Source organism: Pteronotus mesoamericanus, unplaced genomic scaffold (assembly GCF_021234165.1).
Source record: "Pteronotus mesoamericanus isolate MK-2021 breed Mesoamerican mustached bat unplaced genomic scaffold, CSHL_Meso_final scaffold_232, whole genome shotgun sequence".
In the NCBI taxonomy this organism is placed as follows: Eukaryota; Metazoa; Chordata; class Mammalia; order Chiroptera; family Mormoopidae; genus Pteronotus; species Pteronotus mesoamericanus.
The window spans coordinates 17,600,416-17,624,794 of record NW_026555311.1 but is presented as its reverse complement, the minus strand read 5'-3'; the positions used below and the strand labels follow the sequence as shown (position 1 = coordinate 17,624,794).

Below are 24,379 nucleotides of genomic sequence, written 5' to 3'. Positions count from 1 at the left end.
CTCATCCTAAAGGCAACTCTATCAGGGGAGAATGAGGGAGTCTGAGAATTAAGAAGACAAAATTACAGGATGAGGGGGGAGTTGGGAGTCCAGTGAGTGGAAACCTCCACGTATTTCTCCTGGGTGCTCCTACAGTTACGTGTATTGTTTCACTTTTATGTTAAGGCCAATGAGATCTTGACAAAAGACATTTGAGTCTCAAGTATGAAGGCCTAGGGTTAAGACCGAGCTATTTCATTAATTGGTTCTATGATTTTAGTCAAGTCACGTAACATCATTAAACCTTATTTTTCTATCTTTAGAATAAGAATATTAATATCTATCCTAACTCCTTCATAACATTTCTGTGAGATGAGAAACATAATATCTATAAAAGAATTTTTTATGACTGCTATATAAATTTAAGCTGGTATTATATGATTATTTTTCAACAGAGTAAATAATTTTTATTCCACGACATTAAGTTAAGGTCTTTACTAGTTTAAATGGCTTTTATAAATTAAGGTTTAAGCTTAATAAACAAGAAAGAATAATGTCTAATGAAAAATGAAAGCTATTTTTAAATGTTTCTAATGGGCCTATTTTTTAACCTAACAGCATTCCATCAAGTTCTATCCTAAAGACACATACTATTTGAAAATATCTAGATGCTATGACTCACCCATGTTAAATCTAACTGAACACACTGTGTAGTTTGTTATTTTCTTAAGCAGCGTACTTTCTGGCAAGGATGCTGAGCAATGTAATATAGTAAAGAGTGATCTCTACATTGCGACATCTTGTTCAACGCTCAATCGAGGAAAGACAAACAAAAATAAAGTCACCCTACACCAGCTGAAAAGTGTTAGCAAATAGGCAAAAGAGAATATTTACCCAGAAGACACAAACTTGAGGGTGCATGTATCACACCCAAGACCATACCCTACTCCGCCTTGCTGAATCTTGCACTCAGAAATTGCACTCACTAGTCATTTCTTCAACCTCTTAGGCTCTTTGAAGCTCTAGGTCATCAACAAATTTCTCAATATTTTTGTGGTCTTCCTTAATATCAGTAGAAGACATATGTCTTTTTTCTAACAGACCAAAATAAACCAAAAGATAAACAAGCTCCTCTCAAAGCTTCTTTCTTCTGACTGTCAAGTCACCCACAAACGTGCACATGTTTCCTCCATCCTAAAAACAAACCATCAATAAAATTACCCTTTGACATGCTAGCCCGTTTCAGCTACGCTTCCACATTCTCTTTCCGTTAGTGGCTAAATTGCGTGAAAAAGCAGACTATTCCTAGTCTCCATCTAGTCACGTGCCCATTCACTCTTCAAATTACTGCTGTCTGGATTCACACTCATCACTCTGTTCAAACTTCACTTTCAGAGATGGCTGATGGCCTCCCTAATTGCCCAGTCCACAGGCATTTTCTCTTCCTCTGATGTTTTATTGCCACCTGCTTATCTGGTCTTTCTGAAACTTCTTTCACGGTCCTTTTATTTTATCCATTGTTTTCATATAGTTCTTTCCAGGAATCTCTTTCATTTTTTTCCCTTTTTAGTTTCACAGCAGTGGGTTTCAACTTTGTGCATCGGGATCACCTGAGTAGCTTTTAAGACCCGCCCGTGCTTTGGGTCCCCTGTGCAGAGGATCTGATTTAACCTGGCTGACAAAAGACCTGGACATTGGTGTTTTCAGTTTTTATTTTCCCCCTTTTTATTGAATTCATTGGGGTGACACTGGTTAACAAAATTATCCAGGTTTCAGGTGCACAATTCCACAACACATGACCTGTACACTGCATTTGGTGTTCACCACATGAAGTCAAGTGTCTGTCGCCACTTATCCTATGACCTCCTTCACCTTCCCCCTCTCCTCTTCCCTTGGCAATCACCACACTGTTGTCCACATCCATGAGTTCTTTCTCTCTTTTTCTCTTTTTTTGCTCAGTCCCTCCACACCTCCCCCTGCCAACCCTTACTCCCCACAGCTGTCAGCTGTCGCTCCATCTATGAGTCGGCTCTGTTGTGCTTGTTCATTCAGTTTGCTCATTAGATTCCACGTATGAGTGGAATCATATGGCACTTGGATATCGATGTTTTTAAAGCTTCTCAGGTGATGCTGCCATGCAGCCAGGTTTTCAAACAACTAGCACACATGCATTGGCTAAGTGAGTTCATTCACTCCCATGGCTAACTCAAAAATCCTTAACTTCCATTGTGATTTTTGATAAGATCCATTCATATTTTCCATTACTTTCCAGATAATTCCACCTGAATGCTCAACAAATATTAAAAACATAATAACAAGTACCAAACTGTTCTCAATATTGCCTCACCTTGGTTGTCTCCATAAACTTGGTCTTCCTGGTCTTTAATTAATGAAGTTAGATCCTCCTCCCAGTCCTAAACTTAAAGCTTACAGTAGCTCTCACACCTCTCTTCAAAACCATTTTGTTAGGTTATGAATGGTGCCTAAAATGCTGTTCAAACCTGGCCTGTCTTCTCTAGCCCTCCTCTGGCTACTGTGATACTATTTTAATCCCAACAATTCTTAATAAAAAATAAATCTTAAAAACAGTAACTTCAGCAAAACTGTTTTCCATTGTGTCATTATTTTTCAGTTAAAATCCAAACTTTATAATGTGCCATATAAAACCTTTTATAAGCCATCCCCAATTATTGCTTAACTTTGAAAACTTAATTATACTCTTTATCTAGACCAGAGATTTTTGACCTTTTTTATCCCATGGCACATGTAAACTTATTACTAAAATTCCATGGCATTCCAAAAATATATTTTTTGCCTATCTGACAAAAAATAGTTATAATTTTGATTCATTCACACCAGACTGCTATTGTTAAGTGGGCTGTTGTCTTTTTTTTATTTGACAATCTAAAGGAAAAGAGGTCTGTGCGCCTCACTAGAAAGTCAGGTATTGCATGTTTTTAAAATTCCTGTGGTATACTGGTTGAAAATCATTGCTTTAGACATATTGAACATCCTGAATTGTCCTTAATGTATGGCTGTCATTTACATGGCCACACACACCTTTATATTTTTGTGCACCCTACCCAGAATGCCTTTCTCTTCCTTTTCTGCTGAAAGAATTTCACTCATTCTTCAATATTCACCTTAGGAGACACTTTCTTTCTGTAGCCCTTTTATCTCTGCTCAGCAGAGTCAGCATTTTCCTTTTATATGTAGCTCTAGCCTCTTTTCAGACCACTTACCATATTTTATTATAGTATTTATGTAAAGTTTGTGGACTCCTTCCTCGGGAGCTCTTGGAGCATGATTACCATGTATATGATCTATTCAATATGTTACATTTTGAACAACTCTGAATATATGTGTGTGTGTGTGTATATATATATATATTTTTTTTTAAGTTCAGAGTATCTAGCAAAGAACCCCAGCAGAGATGTTCAAACTGTATTGATTGTTTATCCAATGAATATTTTTTGAGCATCTATGTTGTCTCACCCTTCCTGGGACCTGGAATGCATCAGTAAACCAAGTAATTCTCAAGACAGAAGACAATATATAAATGAATAAACATATTGGATAATTTCAGTGGTCCTAAGGGCTAGGAAAATAAATCAGCATTATATAGTACTTTAGATCAGGAGTCAAGAACTTTTTCTGTAAAGGGCCTTATAGTAAATATTTTGGGCTTTGTGGGCCATATAGCCTCTAAACAGCAGCCACTGACAATATGCAAATAAATGAACATTGTTGCGTTCCCATAAAACTTCACTTACAAAAATAAGTGATGTCCTGTATTTGGCCTGCAGGCTACGGTTTGCTGACTCTTGCTTTTGAAGACAGGTAAGGCCTCTCTGAAGAGGCGACTATGCCCTAGGACATGAATACCTAGAAAATGCCAATCATACTGAGCCAGAGTGTTGCAGGTACAGGGAAGGGCAATTGCAAAAGTTTTTTGAGAAGAAGAAATAAAGCCTTTGTGACCGAAGTGTGTTGAAACAATGAATGAATGAAGGTATTAACAGAAGCATGAATGAAGTTTACCCATACAGAAAATAAGAACTACTACCATAAGCAACAAGATTTTGTAAAGAAGCATTCCCTTAAATGAGATATGTAAGCTGCATTCAAAGAGAAGAAACAAAAGACATGATTGCACAGGAAAATAAAAGTCAGGAGGATCTATTCAAAATTAGTTCACTCATTGCCTATTAAAAACTATTATGTACCTAGAACTATTAAAGGTGCTAGATATTGGACAAAATGTTTAATAATTATGACTTGGAAAGTTTCAGGTGATCATAATATTTTGATATCTAAAAGCTGAAAAATGATTTCTAAGCACCAAGAAAGTATTGTTATCACAGAATTAAGAGCAGTATTGTGATAAACCAAAAATATGGGACCTGGAAACATACAGAACATAACAATTAATTTTATTTGAGAAAAATATTTGGAAAAATTCTTGGACATCACCAAATAAAATGTTTAAAATTACTGACATTCAAAAAAAAAAGAGTTTTTGAGTTTAATTTCTCTTTTACATTCTAAAATTCTAAAATTTTCATATTCCATGAAGTGTAGTTAATAGCAACCCAAAACACAAGTAAGCGTGCTTACTTTTAGAAAATTGATGAGATGATGTGACATTTTTTAAATACATGAATTTTCCCCCAAATTATCTTTGTCTGGATATTATCTGATTAGTTCATGAAAACTGATCAAATATTTCACTAAATAAACTAAATTTCAAAAACATACAATCAATAAAACTTTTTTTGGTTACCAGAGAAAACATGGGCTTTGGAGTCAGTAAAGTGTGGCTCTGTGTCCGAGCCCTGCCCACGCAGAGTTTACAGCATTGTTTAGGCTGTAAACTCCCAGAATCACAGTCCTCGCCTGCACAAAGGGGTGCACCTTCCTCCCTCCTAGGGTTGTATGAGGACATGAGATAAGGAAGGAAGTGAGAGCACCTGGAATTAGGAAGCAGTCAGTACATTTAATTTGATTGCTTTTTCTCTAAGACTAAGGTGACCCAAACAAAGCTATACCCGCATCAATGTATTTTAAACATTGAGGATTCAGTGTTCCTTAGTGTCTCCATTAAGAGGTACATATCTCCACGTTCATAAATACCAACCAGGAAAAGCAAAACTGGGAGAAATCTGACTTTCATTTTACCACTGCACAGGGCTATCCATGTTGGTTTATGAGTCATTAAACTCTCGTGGTGAGGAAAGTTTCCCTTATTTATAGCCTCAATTCCTTTGAGTGTACGTATCAGAAGAGCTGTGATATTTCTAGTCTTCCGGTATGAGGAATGGTTCCTGGTTCTCAGAGTAGGAAGGTAAAATGCTTAGAAATCCCTCCAACAGTTAAAGCCTTTCACTTCCATTGGCACCTTCACTCTGACGCATAGGTCTCAAAACGAACATGATTTTACTATGAAGATGAGTGATTCTCAATTTGATTATGTTGTAGGACTGGAGCATACTGACCCTGTATTGTGTAGTCCCAGAGAAGGTGCTGCCATCCCTTCCTGTGTGTGGTGTGATATAAGGATCAACTTTTTATGGCTCCTAGGTGCATGGTTTTATAGTTTTACTGTTACTGATATTTTATAAAATTCAGAACTATTGGCTATATATGTGCTGTCAGGGGAAGAGAAGTTTTGCAGCACAACCCAGAGATCATTTTTCAATGGCTAAGGCTTCCATAACTTCTTCTGAGAGGCCTCTCCAGAAATCAACAACCCTGATGCTTCCTTAATTCTGTATTATCTCTTCCCCAAAAACTTTATTCTTCAGTTTAAATTTAATATTTTATTTATTTATCATCAGCAAAGACAGATAAAAGTGGATTAACATTTCCAATGGATTTTCCACTTACAGCTTATAATTAAATATGATATATAATTATAATCCTTAATTTAATCTTGACTTGCCATCCTCATTTTCTCACCTTTATTCACTCTCCTCTTCTCTTTCTAATTAAACATCATAAAAGCTAGCCTACCTAAGACAGATTTCAAAACTTCCAATGTTATGAATATATAAAGGAGGAGACCCATTTACAGGAGACTCTTATTTTACATTATTTATCTCCAGCAATATTTTCATGTGTTATTACTACAATTGTTTAAAACATGACTATGTTCATGTTTTGCTATTAAAAATAAAATACAAATATTCTGGGTATAATGATATTATAACAAGAAATCAACAACCATCTCCTCCAGTTGCCTCATCCTTCCAACCTCTGGGCAAAAGGAGCATACCCCAGGATGATTCATATTAGGGATTTCTAAGAATACCTAGAACTATACAAAATTCAAATGTATTAAATATCTTCTCTGAGTTGTTCCTTCATTTTGTTTAAGCAAATTAGTGTCACAGTAAGAAAAAAGAATTTATAATCTGAAATTATAGTCTTATTTTTTGACCAACTGTTGGGAAATGCCCTGTCTGGTTTCAGGAACTGTAACCTTGCCATCAGGAAGACCCCAAGGGTGGAAATAATCAGGAGGCCTTGGAGAAACAGGCCCCTGTGGAGATATAACCTGTCCCTCCTGACAGGGGCGTAGCTCCTGCCTCTCTGCTTGGCCCTGTGATGGTCGCTTGTTGATGACGGGTAAGTTATCTCATGCAGAGATAACAACCTAAGCCAGACATCAGTCAGCATGGGAAGCAGACAAGAAATTGGGGGCCTTGGAGAAAAGGCAGAAAGGCCCGCACCTCTCGGTTCAGCTTGGACATGGCCGGAGTCCTCATTCTAACTGAAAGCAGTCCCTTGTCTCTTGGCGGCTCCCTCCCCCTGCCTGGCTCAGGCTCAAAACAGTACCAGAGACAGTCCTAAACCAGATCTTGTGGTTTCCAGGGAAATTAGGCCTAAAAGTAAATTCTTTAAAGTGTGCTTTGTTTTCCCCTCAGAAACTACAGCCAGCTCATGCTGGGAAGCAAATTCACATTATTCACAGACCCTAACCCTATACCCTCAGGTAGTCTTATGTTTACTATGCTCTCATGTTTAGTCATCTCTCTTGTTAACTAGTCTCCTCTCAGACCCAAGTAAATCAGTATGTTCCTGCCATTTGTTTTCTTCAAAGCATCACCCATTCTCTGTGAACATTAACATATTGATATAACGAGATACCCTGTGCATTCCTGTTATCTAGCCCCACTGATAACCCTTTCAATAAAAGGCTTTGAACAAAGGGACTCCAGGCCTCCCCACTAGAGGGATGTGCCACGTCCCCTCTCCTGGCAAACAGAGAAGTATCTGTGACGACTCGTGTTTATTCCCCCATCCATGACACCCTCAGGAGAGGCTCTGTGGGATTCAGAGCCCCTGATCCCATCTCAGCTGGCCCCAGGTGGTACTCCTCAGATCCTGGAGCGCCGCGCTGCCCGTGATGTGCTCCGTCCCCCTGAGGCAGTGGTTGCCCGGACTGGGACAAGCAGCAACTGGCGGTGGCACCCCCCCCCCCCCCCCACGTATCACATGCCACATTACAACCAGCTGTTTCTAAAAGAACAATAATAACAATATATTTGAAGCTACAATAATATAGATGTGATAACAACAATGGTGATGCTTAACCTTTAGATGACAAAAATACACAGTTGAATATCATTAAACATCTGGAATGTGAGCCATATATAACTATAACATATATACTTTAAATTCTAAACTGAACAAAAAGTTTTATCTAAAAAAGTGCTTAAGACATGCTTTCACTACCTCCAAGAAGACCAATGTGTTGGTTTCATGTCTCTTCACCATGCTGCCTGAATCAACACATTGGGCTGAGGCATTGTATCATGAAACAATTTGGCTGCATCTCCATTTCTCTAAAAACCCTGCCACGTGTGGACCATAAATGCCAATACAACAACAGAATCAATATCCATTTTCCTTTAATCAAAAAGCTCCAAAGTTAAAATACAAGGAAACATATAAGCAGAAACTATCAAACTATAAATCCTATGGTGATTGACATATGTTTACAACACTTGCAATGTAATCCTAATGGCTAAATTTTGTGATTTCTTTCAGAATGATCTTTTACATCAACAAAGCTGAATTGTTTTTGAGAGTCTTAAATAATTCTGCTTAACTTGTTTCTTCCCGTAGGTTCAGAGTAAATAACATTACCTGCATTTTACTGATAGGACAGTGTAATTTATTTTCCTTAATGGAAGGAAAGATCACTTAAATTCTTTGCAGAAGTCCTTTAGAGACAGTTGAACATCGGCCAGGAAACGGGTAACAATAAGAGGTGTTCAGCCCTCTCAATTAGCTATTGACAGCCTTTCCCCTTATGATACATGAACTGTTTAACTGTGTGATTGGTTAAGGAGTTGTCTAATCATATATGTCAATAACAAAGAGGAAGCACCTTGTAGTTTTCTTCCCTGTTCTACTCCCCTGTGAAAGACAGATGCATTGTGTCTAATTATTCTCTGATTGGTATCGGGAGAAACATTAACATAATTGGCACATTTGTTCTAATTAACAGAGGAAAACTGTCACATGCCACCCCACATGAAAAGTGAGTCCAGTACCCATTAGGTAGAAAAATCCACATTGATCAGGAAGGTTACTGTTGAACCCAAACTGGCCCCTAAAGTTAGAACACTGAGGTTGAAAATGACATAGCCGAATTGCCGGGAGTGTGTACACCTGAGAATGGAAATTCCGCCTAGAAGAATTGTTGTATGCGGGTACATTAATCAAACAAATGTGAAAAGCAATTATGCAGCAATTATCAAATCCACACTCAAACATGCCAAGCTTCTAGAAGAATTAGCTAGAAGTTGCGAGTCTGCCAAGTTTTACTGACTGGTTTAGAAGTGACAACTTTGAAGCTTTCCCTGTTTGTTTGTTTGTTTGTTTGTTTGTTTTAATCTTGCCCTTCAGACCAGTGGTTCTCAAACTTTGTGGCATTTTAGAATCCCCTAGGGAGCTATTAAAAATCTTTATAGGCTGCTCATCATCATTAGTAAATCAGTACTTTTAGGGTGGGATATAAGCATTAGTAGTTGCTAACAATTCCCAGTTAATCCCAATTTGCATCCTAGTTTGAGAACTGGAATTGCAGGCTAGTTCTTGTGATCCTGCTAAAATGTAGATTCTGATCAAATGGCCTGAGGGTGGGAGGCTTGAGATTTGGCCTTTCTAAGAAGCTCCCTGGTCGTGTTAATATAATCTATGTGTCACACTTTGAATAGAAAAGGCACTGACAATACTAAAAGACAACTATAGCTAATAAGCCTTTCGTAGACTTTCACCAGATAGGGTTTAGATCCGATTGCTCCAGAGTTCGAAATCTTTGAATTACTTTCTTCTGGTTTTTCACACTGGAAATGGGTTTCTTACCATTTCTTGTAGGTGCCTTCATATGACCAAGAAAATCTTAATTATAGGATGCAAATGAATGTTCTTTACCCATAAAAGTTGTGGATAAAAAGTGTCTTAACATGTGGACAAAAAAGCTGTGGTTGATATATACAATGAAATATTACCTGGCCATAAGAAACAATGAACTTTTACCATTTGCAATGGCATGGGTGGACCTAGAGGGTATTATGCTAAGTTAAATAATTCAGGCAGGGCAAGACAAATGCCATATGACTTCACTTACATGTAGAATCAAAAGAACAGAATAAACAAATGAAATAGAAACAGACTCATAGATACTGAGATCAAACTGATGGTTTTCAGAGAGCAGGGGTACTGGAGGGTTGGGGGGAAAAAGTGAAGGAATTAAGAGGTACAAGTTGATAGTTACAGAATAGGTACATCATAAGGATGTAAACTACAGCACAAAGAATACAGTGAGTTATTTTGTAATAACTATGTATGGTGTCAGGTGGTTTACTTGAATTATCAAGGGGATCACTTTGTAAAGTGCTTTGATTTGATTGTCTAACCACAATGCTGTGTACCTGAAACTAATACAAAATAATGGTAAATATAAACCTTAATTGAAAAATTAAATTAAAAAAAGAAAATGAAATGAAAAACATGCATGCCAAATGATTAATGTTGATGTCCAACTCAACAAATAAAGAACGTGTACCACATAAAATAAGTGTTTTAAAATATAAGAAGCAAAAGGCTATTTTTAAAAAAAGTATGCAAAGAACCCGACCCCAAGCTATCATGGAAACCGTTCTAGACGTTCTCTCTTGTCAAGAATCCAAGGCTACTCTGTTTATGCAGCTATTTCCTTCAGAGGTTTGCGATTAAATAAGGCACTCATTTCCATCTATTGAACTTTCAGTAGGTTTATGAAAATACGTGTATTTTTATGCTTGAAAAAGTTTGGTCTTCAAAAAAGCTAAAATCATACCTTCAACTAATTGGGAAAAAAAAAAAAAAAACAGCCAAAGGATAAAAGAAAAAAAAAAACCAGCAAGTGGAAATTGTAGTGACATTTTGCTCAGTTGTAACCTCTGCAAAGGGAAGAAATTTGCTAAAAAAGGGAATTTGTTTTCCTCCTGGGGAAACACTCCCTTAATTGCTCATGTTCCTGGCCCATTGCTTTTGAGAGCTGAGTGTTCACAGACCATTTTGGAGAAGTAAACTTGTCTTAAAACTTGTCCATTTCTAAAGCCTATGTTTGACTATTAGGAGATAGAAGCATGTTGATAAACGAACTAACAGTGACAACTACCAATGAGGTCTCAACTAGAATGATATACCTAATATCTTCCAAGGGAGCAAAATGGCACTGAAATCTCCTTAAAATGCTAAATTTTCTGGGCCAAAAGAACTATATAAACAGTCTATGGAAAGTTCCTAACCAGTCTGTATTATCAACTTTCCTTTCATAAGTAACCCTCCTATTTCTTCTTATTTACTAATTAAGGAAAATTACATATCTATCAACAGTTGAATGTTAAAAACAAACTAAGTAAAGAAGAACAGAGACAAAATCATGGATACAAGGAGAAAGTTTTGATGGTTGCCAGATGGGAGGGGGCTGAGGGAGAATGAGTGAAGAGGTAAGAAGATTAAGAAGTACAAATAGGTAGTTACAGAATAGCCATGGGGATGTAAGGTACAGTATAGGAAATGGAGTAGCCAAAGAACCATACACCTGACCCATGAACATGAGCAATGATGTGGGGATCGCCTGAGGGAGTAGGGGGATCTGCGTGTAGGGGGGCAAAGGGGGAAAAATATCAGAACTATAATAGCATAATCAATAAAATTTAAAAAAGAGTGTTTGTGATTTTTTTTGTCTTTTAATCTTTTTTTTATTGTTCAAGAACATTTGTCTCCATTTTCCCACCACCATTTTCCCTTGCTCCACCCACCGCCACCTCCCACCCTCAATCCTTCCTTACTTTTGGTTTGTCCCTGGGTCCTTCATACATGTTATTTGATTTGACACTTCCCCTTCTTTTCCTCATTGCCCTACCCAACCCCCTTCTTACTGTTGGTTCGTTTCTTCTTTCAATGGTCCTGGTTATATTTTTCTTGCTTCTTTGTTTTGTTGATTAGGTTCCACTTATAGGTGAGATAATATGGTATTTGACTATCACCCCCTGGGTTATTTTGCTTAGCATAATGATCTCCAGTTCTATCCATGGTGTCGCGAAGGGTAGTAGCTCTTTCTTTCTTTCTGCTTCATAATATTCCATTGTGTAAGTGTACCAGAGTTTTTTGATGCACTCATTTATTGATGGGTACTTAGGTTGCTTCCAGCACTTGGCTATTGTAAATTGTGCTGCTATGAAAAAAGGGGTGCATAGGTTCTTTTCAATTGGTGTTCTGGGATTCTTAGGGTATAATCCCAGCAGTGGAATTGCTGGGTCAAAAGGCAGTTCCATTTTTGGCTTTTTTGAGGAAATTTTAAACTGTTTTCCACAATGGCTGCACCAGTCTGCATTCCTGCCAACCATGTACTAGTGTTCCCTTTTCTCCACAACCTCGCCAGCACTGGTTGTTTGTTGATTTCTTTATGATGGCCATTCTGTCTATTGTGAAGTGATATCTCATTGTGGTTTTAATTTTCATTTCTCTGATGACTAGTGATGTTGAGCATCTTTTGATATGTCTCTGGGCCCTGTGAATGTCCTTCTTGGAGAAGTGTCTGTCCAGGTCTTTTGCCCATTTTTTTTCATTGGATTGTTTGTCTTCCTGGAGTGGAGTCATGTCAGTTCTTTATATATTTTGGAGATCAACCCTTTGTATGAGGTATCATTGGCAAATATGTTTTCCAATATTGTTGGCTCCCTTTTCATTTTGCTGATCTTTTCTTTAGCCGTGCAGAAGATTCTTATTTTGAGGAAGACCCATTTGTATATTCTTTCCTTTATGTTCCTTTCTCTAGGGGACATATCGGTGAAAATATTGCTGCGTGGAATATCAGGTTTTCCTGCCTATATTCTCCTCTATGATGTTTAAGGTGTTGTGACTTATATTTAAGTATTTTATTCACCTTGAGTTTATGTTTGTGCATGCTGTAAGTTTGTAGTTGAATTTTACTTTTTTGCCTGTAGCTATCCAGCTCTCCCAACACCATTTGTTGAAGGGGCCATTTTTAATCCATTTTAAGCTTCTGCCCCCTTTGTCGAATATCAATTGACCATAGAGACATTGGTTTATTTCTGGCTCTCTATTCTGTTCCATTGATCTATGTGTCTGTTCTTATGCCAGTATCAGACCGTTTCAATTACAGTGGCCTTGTAATATAGTTTGATGTCAGGTATTGCAATTTCTCCTACTTTGTTCTTCTTTCTCTAAATTGCTGCCAATATTCGGGGTCATTTATGGTTCCATATACATTTTTGAAATGTTTGCTCTATGTCTGTGAAATACATCATTGCTATTTTAATAGGGATTGCATTGAATCTATATATTGCTTTGTGTATTATGGATATTTTGATGATGTTAATCCTTCCAATCCAAGAACAGGGTATATGCTTCCATTTATTTGTGTCTTCTTTAATTTCTTTTTCAGTGTTGTACAGTTTTCTGAGTACAGGTCTTTTACCTCCTTGGTTAAGTTAATTCCTACATGCTTTATTTTTCTTATTGTTAGAGCAAATGGGATTTTTTTCCTGAGTTCTTATCCTGATATTTCATTGTTGGTGTACAAAAATGCCTTCGATTTCTGAGTATTGACTTTGCGTCCTGCTGTTTTGCCAAATTAATTTATTAGGCCAAGTAGTTTTTAGGTGTAGTCTATGGGATTTTCTGTGTACACTATCATGTATGTCATCTGCAAACAATGACAGTTTTATGTCCTCCTTTCCAATTTGGATGCCTTTTATTTATTTTTCTTGTCTGATCGCTGTGGCTAGGACTTCCAATACTATGTTGAATAGAAGTGGTGAAAGCAGACATCCTTGTCTTGTTCCTGATCTTAGTGGGAAAGCTTTTAGTTTTTGCCCATTGAGTATGATGTTGGCTGTAGGTTTTTCATATATAGCCATTATTATGTGGAGGTATGCCTCCTTTATTCCCACTTTGCTGAGTGTTTTTATCCTAAATGGATGCTGTACCTTATCTATTGCTTTTTCTGCATCTATTAATATGATCATGTGGTTTTTGTCTTTCCTTTTGTTTATGTGATGTATTATGTTTATTGATTTGCAAATATTGAACCACCCTTGCATCCCTGGGATGAATCCCAGTTGATCATGGTGGTTGATCTTTTTAATATATTGTTGGATGCTGTTTGCCAATATTTTGTTGAGGATTTTAGTGTCTATGTTTATCAACGATATTGGCCTGTAGTTTTCCTTCTTTGCTGTGTCTTTATCTGGCTTTGGGATTAGGATGATGCAGGCCTCATGAAAAGAGTTTGGGTGTCTTCCCTCTTCTTGGATCTTTTGGAATAGTCTGAGAAGGATGGGTTAGTTTTTCCTTAATTGTTTTGTAAAATTCTCCTGTGAAACCATCTGGTCCAGGGCTTTTGTGTGCCAGGAGTTTTTTGATTACTGCTTTAATTTCACCAGCTGTTATTGGTCTGTTCAGGCTTTCTACTTCTTTCTCATTCAGTGCTGGGAAGTTATACTTTCCTAGAAATTTGTCCTTTCATCAAAGTTTTCAAATTTCTTGGCATATAATTGTTCATATTAATTTCTTACAATCCTTTGTATTTCTGTGGTATATGAGTTGTTATTTCTCCTCTTTCATTCTGATATTATTAATTTGGGTCCTGTTCCTTTTTATCTTGATGAGTCTGCTTAAAGACTTGTTGATTTTGTTTATTTTTTCAAAGAACCAGCTCTTGGACTTGTTGATCCTGAGTGTTTGTGATTCTTGCTAAGTCTGACCACCTTTAGGGAATACTGGTTTTTTGCTTTCTATGACTGCCATTTTCATCTGCAATGAATTTACAGTATATAGTGCCTATAGGCAGATGGAGAATTACTGAAAGGAATTCCAAAGCAATACAACTTATAGAAGAAATAAACTTTTTCGATAAATAAAGGCCGTGGAAATGAAAGACCTTTCTATCTTCTGATTTTAGACACTGGCTACATCATTGCCTGTTACTGATGTGCCACTGAGTGAGATTGTATGTGAAAACAGTTGAGATCTACTGACCACTGGTGTTGGTTGGCCAAAATGTTCGTTTGGGTTTTTTTGTAAGATGGCTCTAAAAGTGTTTAGTTTTCTTTAACTTCATTTGAAAAAATTTTGTTAGCTTTTGTTGTGACAGCTGTCATATCAGCGTGCATTAAAAAAAAAACTTATCTCAATTAGTGAATATTTGTGTAGCCATTTTAATATTGAAGATGGAAAAAAATAAGCAACATTTTCAGTATATTATAGTTTGTTATTTCAAGAAAGGTATAAATGCAACTAACATGCAAAAAAAAAAAAGATCTGTGCAATGGATAGAGAAGGTGCTGGGACTGTTTAATTGTGTAAAAAGTGGTTTACAAGTTTTGTGCTAGAGATTTCTTACAGGACAATGCTCCATGGTCCGGTTGAAGTTGATAGCCATCAAATAGAGACATTAACTGAGAACAATCAATGTTTTACCATGAGGGAGATAGCCAACATACTCAAAATATCCAAATCAAGCGCTGAAAATCATTTACACCAGCTTGGTTATGTTAATCACTTTGATGTTTGGGTTCCACATAACTTAAGCGAAGAAAACCTTTTTGACCCTATTTCTGCATGTGATTCTCTATTAAATGTAATGAAAACATTCTGTTTTTAAAACAAATTGTGACAGGCGCTGAAAGGTGGATACTTTACAATAATTTGGAATGGAAGAGACTGTGGGGCAAGTGAAATGAACCACCACCAACCACACCAAAGGCTGGTCTTCATCCAAAGAAGGGATTGGAAGGAGTCTTTTATTATGAGCTCCTTCCGGAAAACCAAATGATTAATGACAACAAGTACTGTTCCAAATTAGACCAACTGAAAGCAGCACTTGACAAAAAGCATCCAGAATTAGTCAACAGAGAATGCATAATAATCTTCCTTCAGGATAACACAAGACCGCATGTTTCTTTGATGACCAGGCAAAAGCTGTTACAGCTTGGCTGGGAAGCTCTGATTCATCCGTTGTATTCACCAGACCTTTGAATTTCCATTTATTTAGGTCCTTATAGAATTCTCTTAATGGAAAAAAATTCAATTCCCTGGAAGACTGTTAAAGGCACTGGAACAGTTCTTTGCTCAAAAAGATATAAAGTTTTGGGAAGATGGAATTATAAAGTTGCCTGAAAGATGGCGGAAGGTAGTGGTACAAAACAGTGAATACATTGTTCAATAAAGTTATTGGTGAAAATGAAAAACGTGTCTTTTATTTTTATCTAAAAACTGAATGAACTGTTTGGCCAACCCAGTAGGTCACCTAAGAAAAGCTCACTGTTTCCCTGGCTGATGTGGCTCAGTGGAGTGAGTGATGACTTGCAGATCAAAGGTCGCTGGTTTGGTTCCCAGTCAGGGCACGGGTCTGGGTTGTTAGCCAGGTCCCCAGTAGGAGGCCCTCGAGAGGCAACCACACACTGATGTTTCCCTCCATCTCTTTCTCTCTCCCTTCCCCTCTCTAAAAATAAATAAATAAATACTTAAAAAGAAAAGAAAAGCTCCCTCAGATGGGTCTATGGAGATTTAGCATGGGAGATTTCTCCTTTTTCTAAAAGGTCAAATATTTTCTAGATTTTCTTTAATGAAATCGAATTTAAAAATGATATTCGGAGTTTTTTCCTTCCTCAGGAATTAAAATATGTCCTTTATTTCTCTGTGCTTTTCCACCTCTTCTACTCTCATCCTAAGACCAGCAACCATCTTCCCTTGCCCAAGGAAGATCTCCTAACTGGTGTCCCTGCTTCTGATGTTACACTTCCAAAATCTGTTTTCCATACAGCAGAAAAATTTATCTTTGAAAAACATGTACCAGGACATGACAATTACTTACTTAAAATCTCCAGTGACTTTTCAGGCACTCAGAAACAACTCCAAAGTGCTCACCACATCTATAAAGCCACCGAGCTTGTCCTCTGCACTCTATCTGAAGGTGCTTTGGCCACCCTCATGGCTCACTGTGTCTCGGAAATACTGGCCTCCTTTTAATCAGTCAGCTCCTTCCCAGTCTGCTCCCTCTGCTTGGAGTTTTCTGACCGAGGTCTTTTTTAAGTCTGGCTCTTTCCTGTCATTCAGATCTCAGCTCAAACATTATCTTCTCAGACAGATTCTCCCTGGACTTGAAAGCGACTTCCAATCCCCAGCAACCATCAACTTCACAGATATGATTTTTGTCTCATTTCTTCCTATTTGCAATGATCTGACAATATCTTGCTCATTTATTTCTATTCTTAGTGTTTTGCTTTATTTTATTACACTTTAGTGACTTTGACTAACTTATATCTCCTGCAACTAGAAGAGTGTAGGGCACACAGTAATGGGCAATAAATATTTCTTGACTAAATAAATAAATTAATGATTAAAAAAACTGCATTTTGTACTATAGGCTCAAAGAAATCACTGTGGATGTACAGAAGTCAAGACAAAATTCTACTATGGTCAGAGAAAATTTCTTCTTTTTTTTTTTTAGAAATCAGAAGGACTTTAGTTTTCAGATATTAAAAAGGTTTATTATTTATTTTTTAAAATTTGATGTTGAATTGTTTAATTTATTATTATTTTTAATTTTGTTTACTTGGTTATCTTGGCTTGTGGTAATCTCTGTGTATATTATCTATTAAGAACAGATAATGGCAGAAAAATAAAGAGGTGACATTAGCAAATGTCGACTGGACCAATGCAAAGCTTGCAAGCTGACAATGAGGGAGGAGAACTAATATTTTTCCAATCTGTTTGCAGGGCTGATAATCATCTCAAAATCAAAACTCCTTCTTGTCGCTGTATGCATGGTTGGAGAAAATTCCAACAGATAATACTGGGCACTGAAAGTGATGTCTCTCTCCAAATTGGTATTCAAACCCTTTTTTCCTCCCTAAAGCTCTTTTTGCTTGCAAAGAATATAAAATACAGCTTGGGAGACAATGCACCTGCATGGAAATGCGTCCACATGAAGTTCCAGCGATGAGGAATGGCAGCGGAACAGGCGTGCCTCTCGTGAAACAAAGTGTTCAGTGGTCACATTAATAATCAATTAGCCGGAGAGCCACCTGATGCTGCTCATTTGGCTGAGCCCCCGGCGGCCAGCGGCTTTTTGCTCTGGCAGCATCAGCTTTAAAAAATCTGCTCCCTGTTTATCAAGACTAAACTCAGCGAAATCATCTATCCTTTGCCTGTCACCCCATATTTTCCCACTTGCTAATTAAAGATGCAAATGTGGATGAATAAAGTGACGGCTTTGAAGCACAATTGGGTCAATAAGTTGAACATTGTTCCCTGTTTCTCCAATTGAACCCCTATGAGAAATAGCTCAATTACAATTAGAGGAGCAATTACCCCCTTGTTAAAGGTGAAACAAATCACAGGTTTTAGTGAGAAATTCAGTGTCGTTCTTTCTGCCAGGCCCACAAACCTCGTATCCACTGCTGTTTTGACCCCAGTACTCCCCAAAAGAGATAATGCAATAAAATAAAGCATCTCTGAGTGTATTTCTGGCGCACACGTGACAGCAACATTTTCTAGGCATACACTAGAACGAGCGAAGAGGGACCGACTTCGCAGAGCGCCGCTGTCGCGCCGGCGGAATAGCCCAGCGTCCGTCCGGGGCCGGATTACTTTCCGGGCTCCTCGCGGAGATGCGGAGGTTTCCGTTGAAAGGGAAGCCCATGGCTTTCCAGAAATAGAAGAAAAGCATTGTGTTTCTGCCTAGATCCTAGCAAGAGTTATTAAAAATACCAAGCAATGCCACATTTTTAGAATTTCCTTTCCTTTCACTCAGTCTATTCTTTCCATTTTAATACTATTATTATTAACCTGCTCTATAGTCCCCAAAGTACAATAACTCTCGATGGTCTTTTATTTCCGGTTCTAGTGGGTTGGGACCCTCACCCCACACTGAGTTCTCTCATAGGGTTGCATCTTCAGAGGTGACAAACATCGTTTTTCTGGAAAGTTCCATTTTCTGAGTATGCAGCCTGTGTCACATCCATCAGAGACTCTTTATTCCATTTAGTTAAATATCCTTAAGAGTATCTATTTCTACTAAGGAATCTACAGTCAGCTGATGGTAGAGATAAACATAAAAAGCCCTTTTTTGCTCCTATTTTACTGCAATCATATTAGACAGCAGAGAAGTAAATAGACACATTTGCACACAAGTAGTAGTAGTCAGAGCCATATAAAATCGTGGTATAAAAGCGCTGCCATTCAGCCAGTCACACTGGTTGGTCCACACCACGTGCTGAATACCGATCGTTCCATATTAAACTGGCCCCAGGGATCCCTGGGCTTCTGTGCTTCAGCAGCCCAAGAGTTTATACTGTTAGAGCACAAGGCTCTCAGACTCTGCTCTGTGCTAAGGAAGCCCTGTGGTTGTTAAATATTTTGAATAAAGAAAATAGATAAGAAAGGGCTTGGTAAGGAGACCAGAGGAGGAAGCAGCCAGGCCCACGAAACACTTGCATCTCATCCCAGGGCGCCCACCAAGGTAGGTTTTCTTAACTGATGAGTATTAGTCAAAACCGTCACCACCTGGAGAGGTGGTAGAGTGTAGGGAATCGTAGTTTGGCCTCTTTCCTCCTCTGAGGCTTTGTCATTCTCTTTCCTTTGCTCTGAAAAGGAGAACTACCAACTGTACCCCCAGCTCAGATTTCTTCTTTGAGAGAAAATGTGAGGACTGGGCCAATGTCGTGTGATCATGATGACTAAGTGGAGAACAGTAGCTTTAAAAATCAAAGTAAGGACAGCAGCACATTATGACTTGTAGGTATTTGTCATTTATAAATTAGATATTTATGTAACTAAGAGTGTTTCCTTGTTTTAAAGCTCACAATATCTTCATTTGCTGCATTTATGGACTCTAACCAAAGCAACTGGCTAGAGAACACAGGAGGGCATCTTGGTGATTCTTCATAAGCCAAAGGCTTCATTCCTCATACCCTACAGCACCCTGCAGAGGTGCACAGTGCTCAGTGACTATTTTGAACTCAAGAGGTTGAATTCAGTGTTCTGTGAATCAATAGGTGATAATAGAATACCGGTACTAATAATGTTTCTTGAGTGTTTTCTGCATGTTTACATACACTATCTCATTTAAACTTCACAACTATGTTCTAGATAGATGCTATCATCATCTCTTATTTTGTAATTTAGGAAACTTAGGTACAGAGAACTGAAATATCTTGCCCAAAGTCAGAGTTTAAAATGGTAATGCTTGGGTTTAAACCTAGAATTCTATAAGAAAACTAGTTTAACATTCTCTAGGGGAGATGAAAGCCAAAATAGGGGAGAAAATTATTTATTACCTCAGAAATGCCTGTGACATTGTTTGCACCAAATAGGTGCCATTTAACTTAAGATTAGTAGAGTTTTTAGAAACTTACTGACTTGTATGGGAAGAAAGAAAATGACAGCTTCTGATGTTCTGCAAAAAATGTACCTGACTACTTCTCCAGTGGAGCCAGAAATACAAACCAAAGATCAATTGATTTGGTCAACCATGTATTCATTGTGTATTTACTATTCCAGTTATATAGACTCATTTGCCTTGGGTACAAAAGAAGCAGAAATTCTTGCTCCTGTGGTCTGATAGCTTAAGGACAGGTTTTATTTATGGTAAAACATTAAGACCTTTACCTACTGGTTTTCCTTAAAGATCAATATTTCATTGTATGCTATTTTTATGCTTTTAGATTTCTCAAACAAAAAACTAGATTATTAAATAATAAATGCATTTATCATTAAAATAATCTTATGATCTTTTACTTCACCAAGTTACATTCATCCCTATCTTTTTAAATTTATCTGCCACTTTTGAGTAAATGATAGTTGTAATGTGTCACATTAAGACATTAATTAGCTTTCTGATCTTGGTGATTCTAAGGATGTCGAAAGAATCTACACAGAAGTTTATTAGCCTTCTCTCCAGTATATGTGTTTGATCTCTTTTTTTTGACTTACAAAAGAAAGAGAAAAAGAAAAAGAAAATGCATTATTTATAATACTTTGAATGTCAATGGGTATATGATTTTGAGTTTGCCAAGTGTTAATTGGTCTCTTCCAAAGGGATGATACAAATAAAATTCCCAGTCATGAATCTTTACCCCTCAACAAAGTGAACCACTAAAAAATGAGGAAGTTACTAGGATCTTTCATGGAAAGTCTTTGCAGTAATCATCTATCTTTAAGAAACATCAAGTAAAAATGAGGCTATGGATACCCATGTTACCCAGGATATGTTTTGATCTTTAAGGCAGTTTAATGGAGGAGTTTGCATTAGAATTTTAGAAATACAGTTAGAAGACAAATACACTATTGTTATAAGTAAAATGAAATACTGAACAGAGAAGAGTTGCCTCCTTTCTAATCACAATAAGTCATTTTGTATGTCAGTGCTGGAAGATCATTTGGTGTGGCTGGGAAAAAAAACAACTATGATCATGCAGAAATCTCCGAGACGATGCAACGAAGTGCCATGGAATGCCAGTTACAAGGCAAAAATAGATGTCTCATTTCAAAGTAAAAAAATAAATTTTATTAAGAGTGTCACTTTGTGTCTCTTCATTGACATAAGAAGATATGAATGGCTGTGAGAGAAAAATGGACTCATTTTGTAAGGGCACTATCTAAATTTCTAACAAATTTTTTATTATTATTTTAAAAAGAGAAATAAGATGTTTAATTTTGTTGTCAGCTGAGAGCTAAAAAGTAGGATTCATCCTACTTTTGTTTGAACCTTCAGAAGACTGAAAAGCTGGAAATCTAATATTAAGAGTACTGTTAGCTAGTCAATATTTTGGGGCAAGCTCTGAGTCTGAAGTAGTATTATTTTGCAATTTCTTAGGTAGGGATAATTCAGCAGCTTTTTTTTTTTTTTACAAAATATCAACTGACCCACAGATAGGCCTAAATTACAACAGTAGTAGAAGTGCCTCTTTCTATATATACAATAGAGAGGAAAAATTCCAAAGGACTCAATGTAGTTTGGATGCTAACAAGGTCTGCCAACAAATTGGCAGCTATGTCATTTGTTAAATTAAAGTTCTTCTGGGCTTGCAGGATATTGGATCGGCTAGGGCAATGGTGTTTGATGCATATTAGGATGTCTCCCAATAATCATAACAGAGTAACATTTTTACAGTTTGGAATGATTTGTTAACAAATGAAAAACACAGTATTCGATGATTTTCCTCAACAGTATGTTCTCAGACGATGGGAGTGTCTCAAGAAGAGCATGGCACTCTTTTGTGGTCCTGCAGGCCTATCCCCCGTAGATAGGCATTTCCAAAGAACACTGTATTGAATGGTGCTAATGAAAAGTCTTGGTATGAATCTGATTCATAATACTTTGTTACCAATCAATAGGCTTTGTTTTAGTGAAAACAGAAAAGGAAAACAGAGAGTTTGATGGAAAGCTTACAGGATGAAATTAATTGACAGTTGTCATTTTTCAAACATGGTTTTATTCATGGTGTGTGAATATGGCTTTTGGTAGATGTAGAATGCTTGGCTCACTGATGTGAATGCACACACACACTTTTTTTTGCTTATTATAAAAAATGACAATAAAATTGATGATGCATTTTTAAGTCATACTATCTCTCTTTCTGATAAGTTCCAGATAAAATAAAGCAGTATTTCTGAGTTCTTGAAAGAGAATGGCAAAATCAAACCAAGCTAACTGTGGCTTTGTCCAGTGGGGCATTCTAATTGACTCACAAGTCATTAATCAGTTCCCAATCAATCTATTTTGCCAGCAGCAGGCAGTTAGGACTCCATTACCAACCATTCATCATGCCATACCCTAATTCGCTGCACCATTAGCCATGGCTTAGGCCTCTGTTAGAATAACTAAGTGCCAGTTGCTAAATGCAAAGAATTTTTTTTTTTTTTAACTCACCTCAGCCACTGGAATCCCTTCAGGTGGTCGACACTGGAGCAAGACTTCCTGTTCCAGGGATACTTCCTTTCCCAGGGGTTCCTGCTCAAATGTCTTCCGCAGATCTGGAGAGCACAGGAAATAAAATGCATGACAAAAGTAACTTACATTTATTCATTTATAGAAAGTACAATAAAAGTTTTCCAGTTCAGTATTTTATGTGTCTTTGCATTTTTTTTAAGTCACATGTTGTTAGGACTATACCAAGATCTGGGTGATTTTATTCTGTGTGGTGGAAACTTTGAAATTCGGGGGCTATTAACTATTCCAACTTTAATATTCACTGGAATGCTCACATTAACAGTTAGTGAAAATAATTCCTTGCATTTCCTTATTGATTCTTGATAATCAATGATGATGATCACATTTTAATCAAAGGAACCCCATTGTCATGATTCTTATATACACAGAGTTTCTTATGTACATAAATACTTAGCTCTCTCTTCATAATGAACACTGTTAAGAGTTGTCATAACTCTGAGATATTTTGGTCAATAACTCAAAAGCAAGTTTCCAGTTCAGAGTGTAGAACAGAATGCTGGAGTCCTGAAATAATGAGTATAACCTCTTAAGGGTCTCAAACACAAGGCAGGGGGAAGAGTAACTATTGGAATGAGTCCAGAAATCTCTCACTATGTAATTATGTGGCTATTCTTCAATTAGAAAATTAAATAGTCATTTCTGCCCACATACACCAAGTACCTAATTACATGTTTATATAATTAGAGTAGCCATAGCAATATGGAGACTTTTAAAATTTATTATAGATTGACACAAAAATGTTAGAAACTAGCTTGTCATTTTAAATACCAAAGTTAGAAAAGTAAACGATTCAGCCATAGAGCTTTGAAGCAGCATTTTGTTTTAAAAAGCACAGCAAAAATTTTATTTCATACTTGTACAATTCAGCTCCTTTCAACAGTTATTGGAATTTTATCCACTTGATTTTAATAAAAAATTAATGTCTCTGTCCTTTTAACTCATATCCCTTATATAAAACTTAAGAACCTTAAAGCACCATTTTAGCCTATTGAAATAATAAGTGGAAACACCAAAGCTCTGCAGGTATATAACTCTAATGTCTTTTAAGGAACTATCAGGGAGCACCACCTAGAAAAAAATGCACTGAGAAAATAATCCATTGTTATGTTCTTGATATTTTGTTGAATTTCTTGACAAAAGAAAACCTTCAAGAGCTTAGGAATTGTGAGAAAATTTTGGCTCTATGTGGGTCTGAGGTAAGACAAGTCACTCTGCAGATGGTGACAGGATTTCTGTCAGAAGGGGTCTTTTCATTAATTATCAAGAAATTGGGCATATTATAAAAATGAACATTTAAAATCCACAGTGATTAAACTTGAAAGTTATCTCAATCATGTTCTTAATTTATATAGATGGGGCATGTTCATCAAATTATTCAAAGCCTCACAGCAAAATAATAGATGTTGCATTAGAACTTGATGACCCCTGATTTGATACACATTTTGGCAACCCACATGTCCCTTTAATGTTTCTTTTGGTTAAGCTGTGCCCTCCCTACAGACACGTTAAAAATTTTCCTACTTTTTCTCTTCTGATATGGTTGTTCCTCTGTTTTCAACTAGCATTAAGATGGAAAATTTGGTAAAACACTAAATACTAATAAAAATAAGAGCAGCAATGAATACATTTTATGGGATAAAATGTTCCTCACAAAATACATGTACTTTAAAAAAATAATTCTGAACACACCTATTTGATGTGGGGTAAGGTAAAGGCATAATGACTAGAATTAGTTCTCAGATCAAATAACATTTTGACTCACTTCTGATAAAATTCATCAGCATACCATAAATGAAGGCTGAGAATGAGAGAACATGAGGCACAGATTATCCAAATAGTCAAAACAAATTCCTTTGA

The 24,379-nt window shown here is 37.0% G+C and overlaps 1 protein-coding gene across 1 annotated transcript in view; it reads right to left on the bottom strand.

The window, feature by feature from the left end:
• The window catches only part of UNC5C (unc-5 netrin receptor C), a 352,798-nt gene that overhangs the window by 76,993 nt on the left and 251,426 nt on the right, over positions 1–24,379 (bottom strand). The window contains exon 4 of the mRNA XM_054591714.1: positions 22,442–22,545. Coding sequence (XP_054447689.1) covers positions 22,442–22,545 — 104 coding nt within the window. The remainder of the gene's footprint in view (positions 1–22,441; positions 22,546–24,379) is intronic.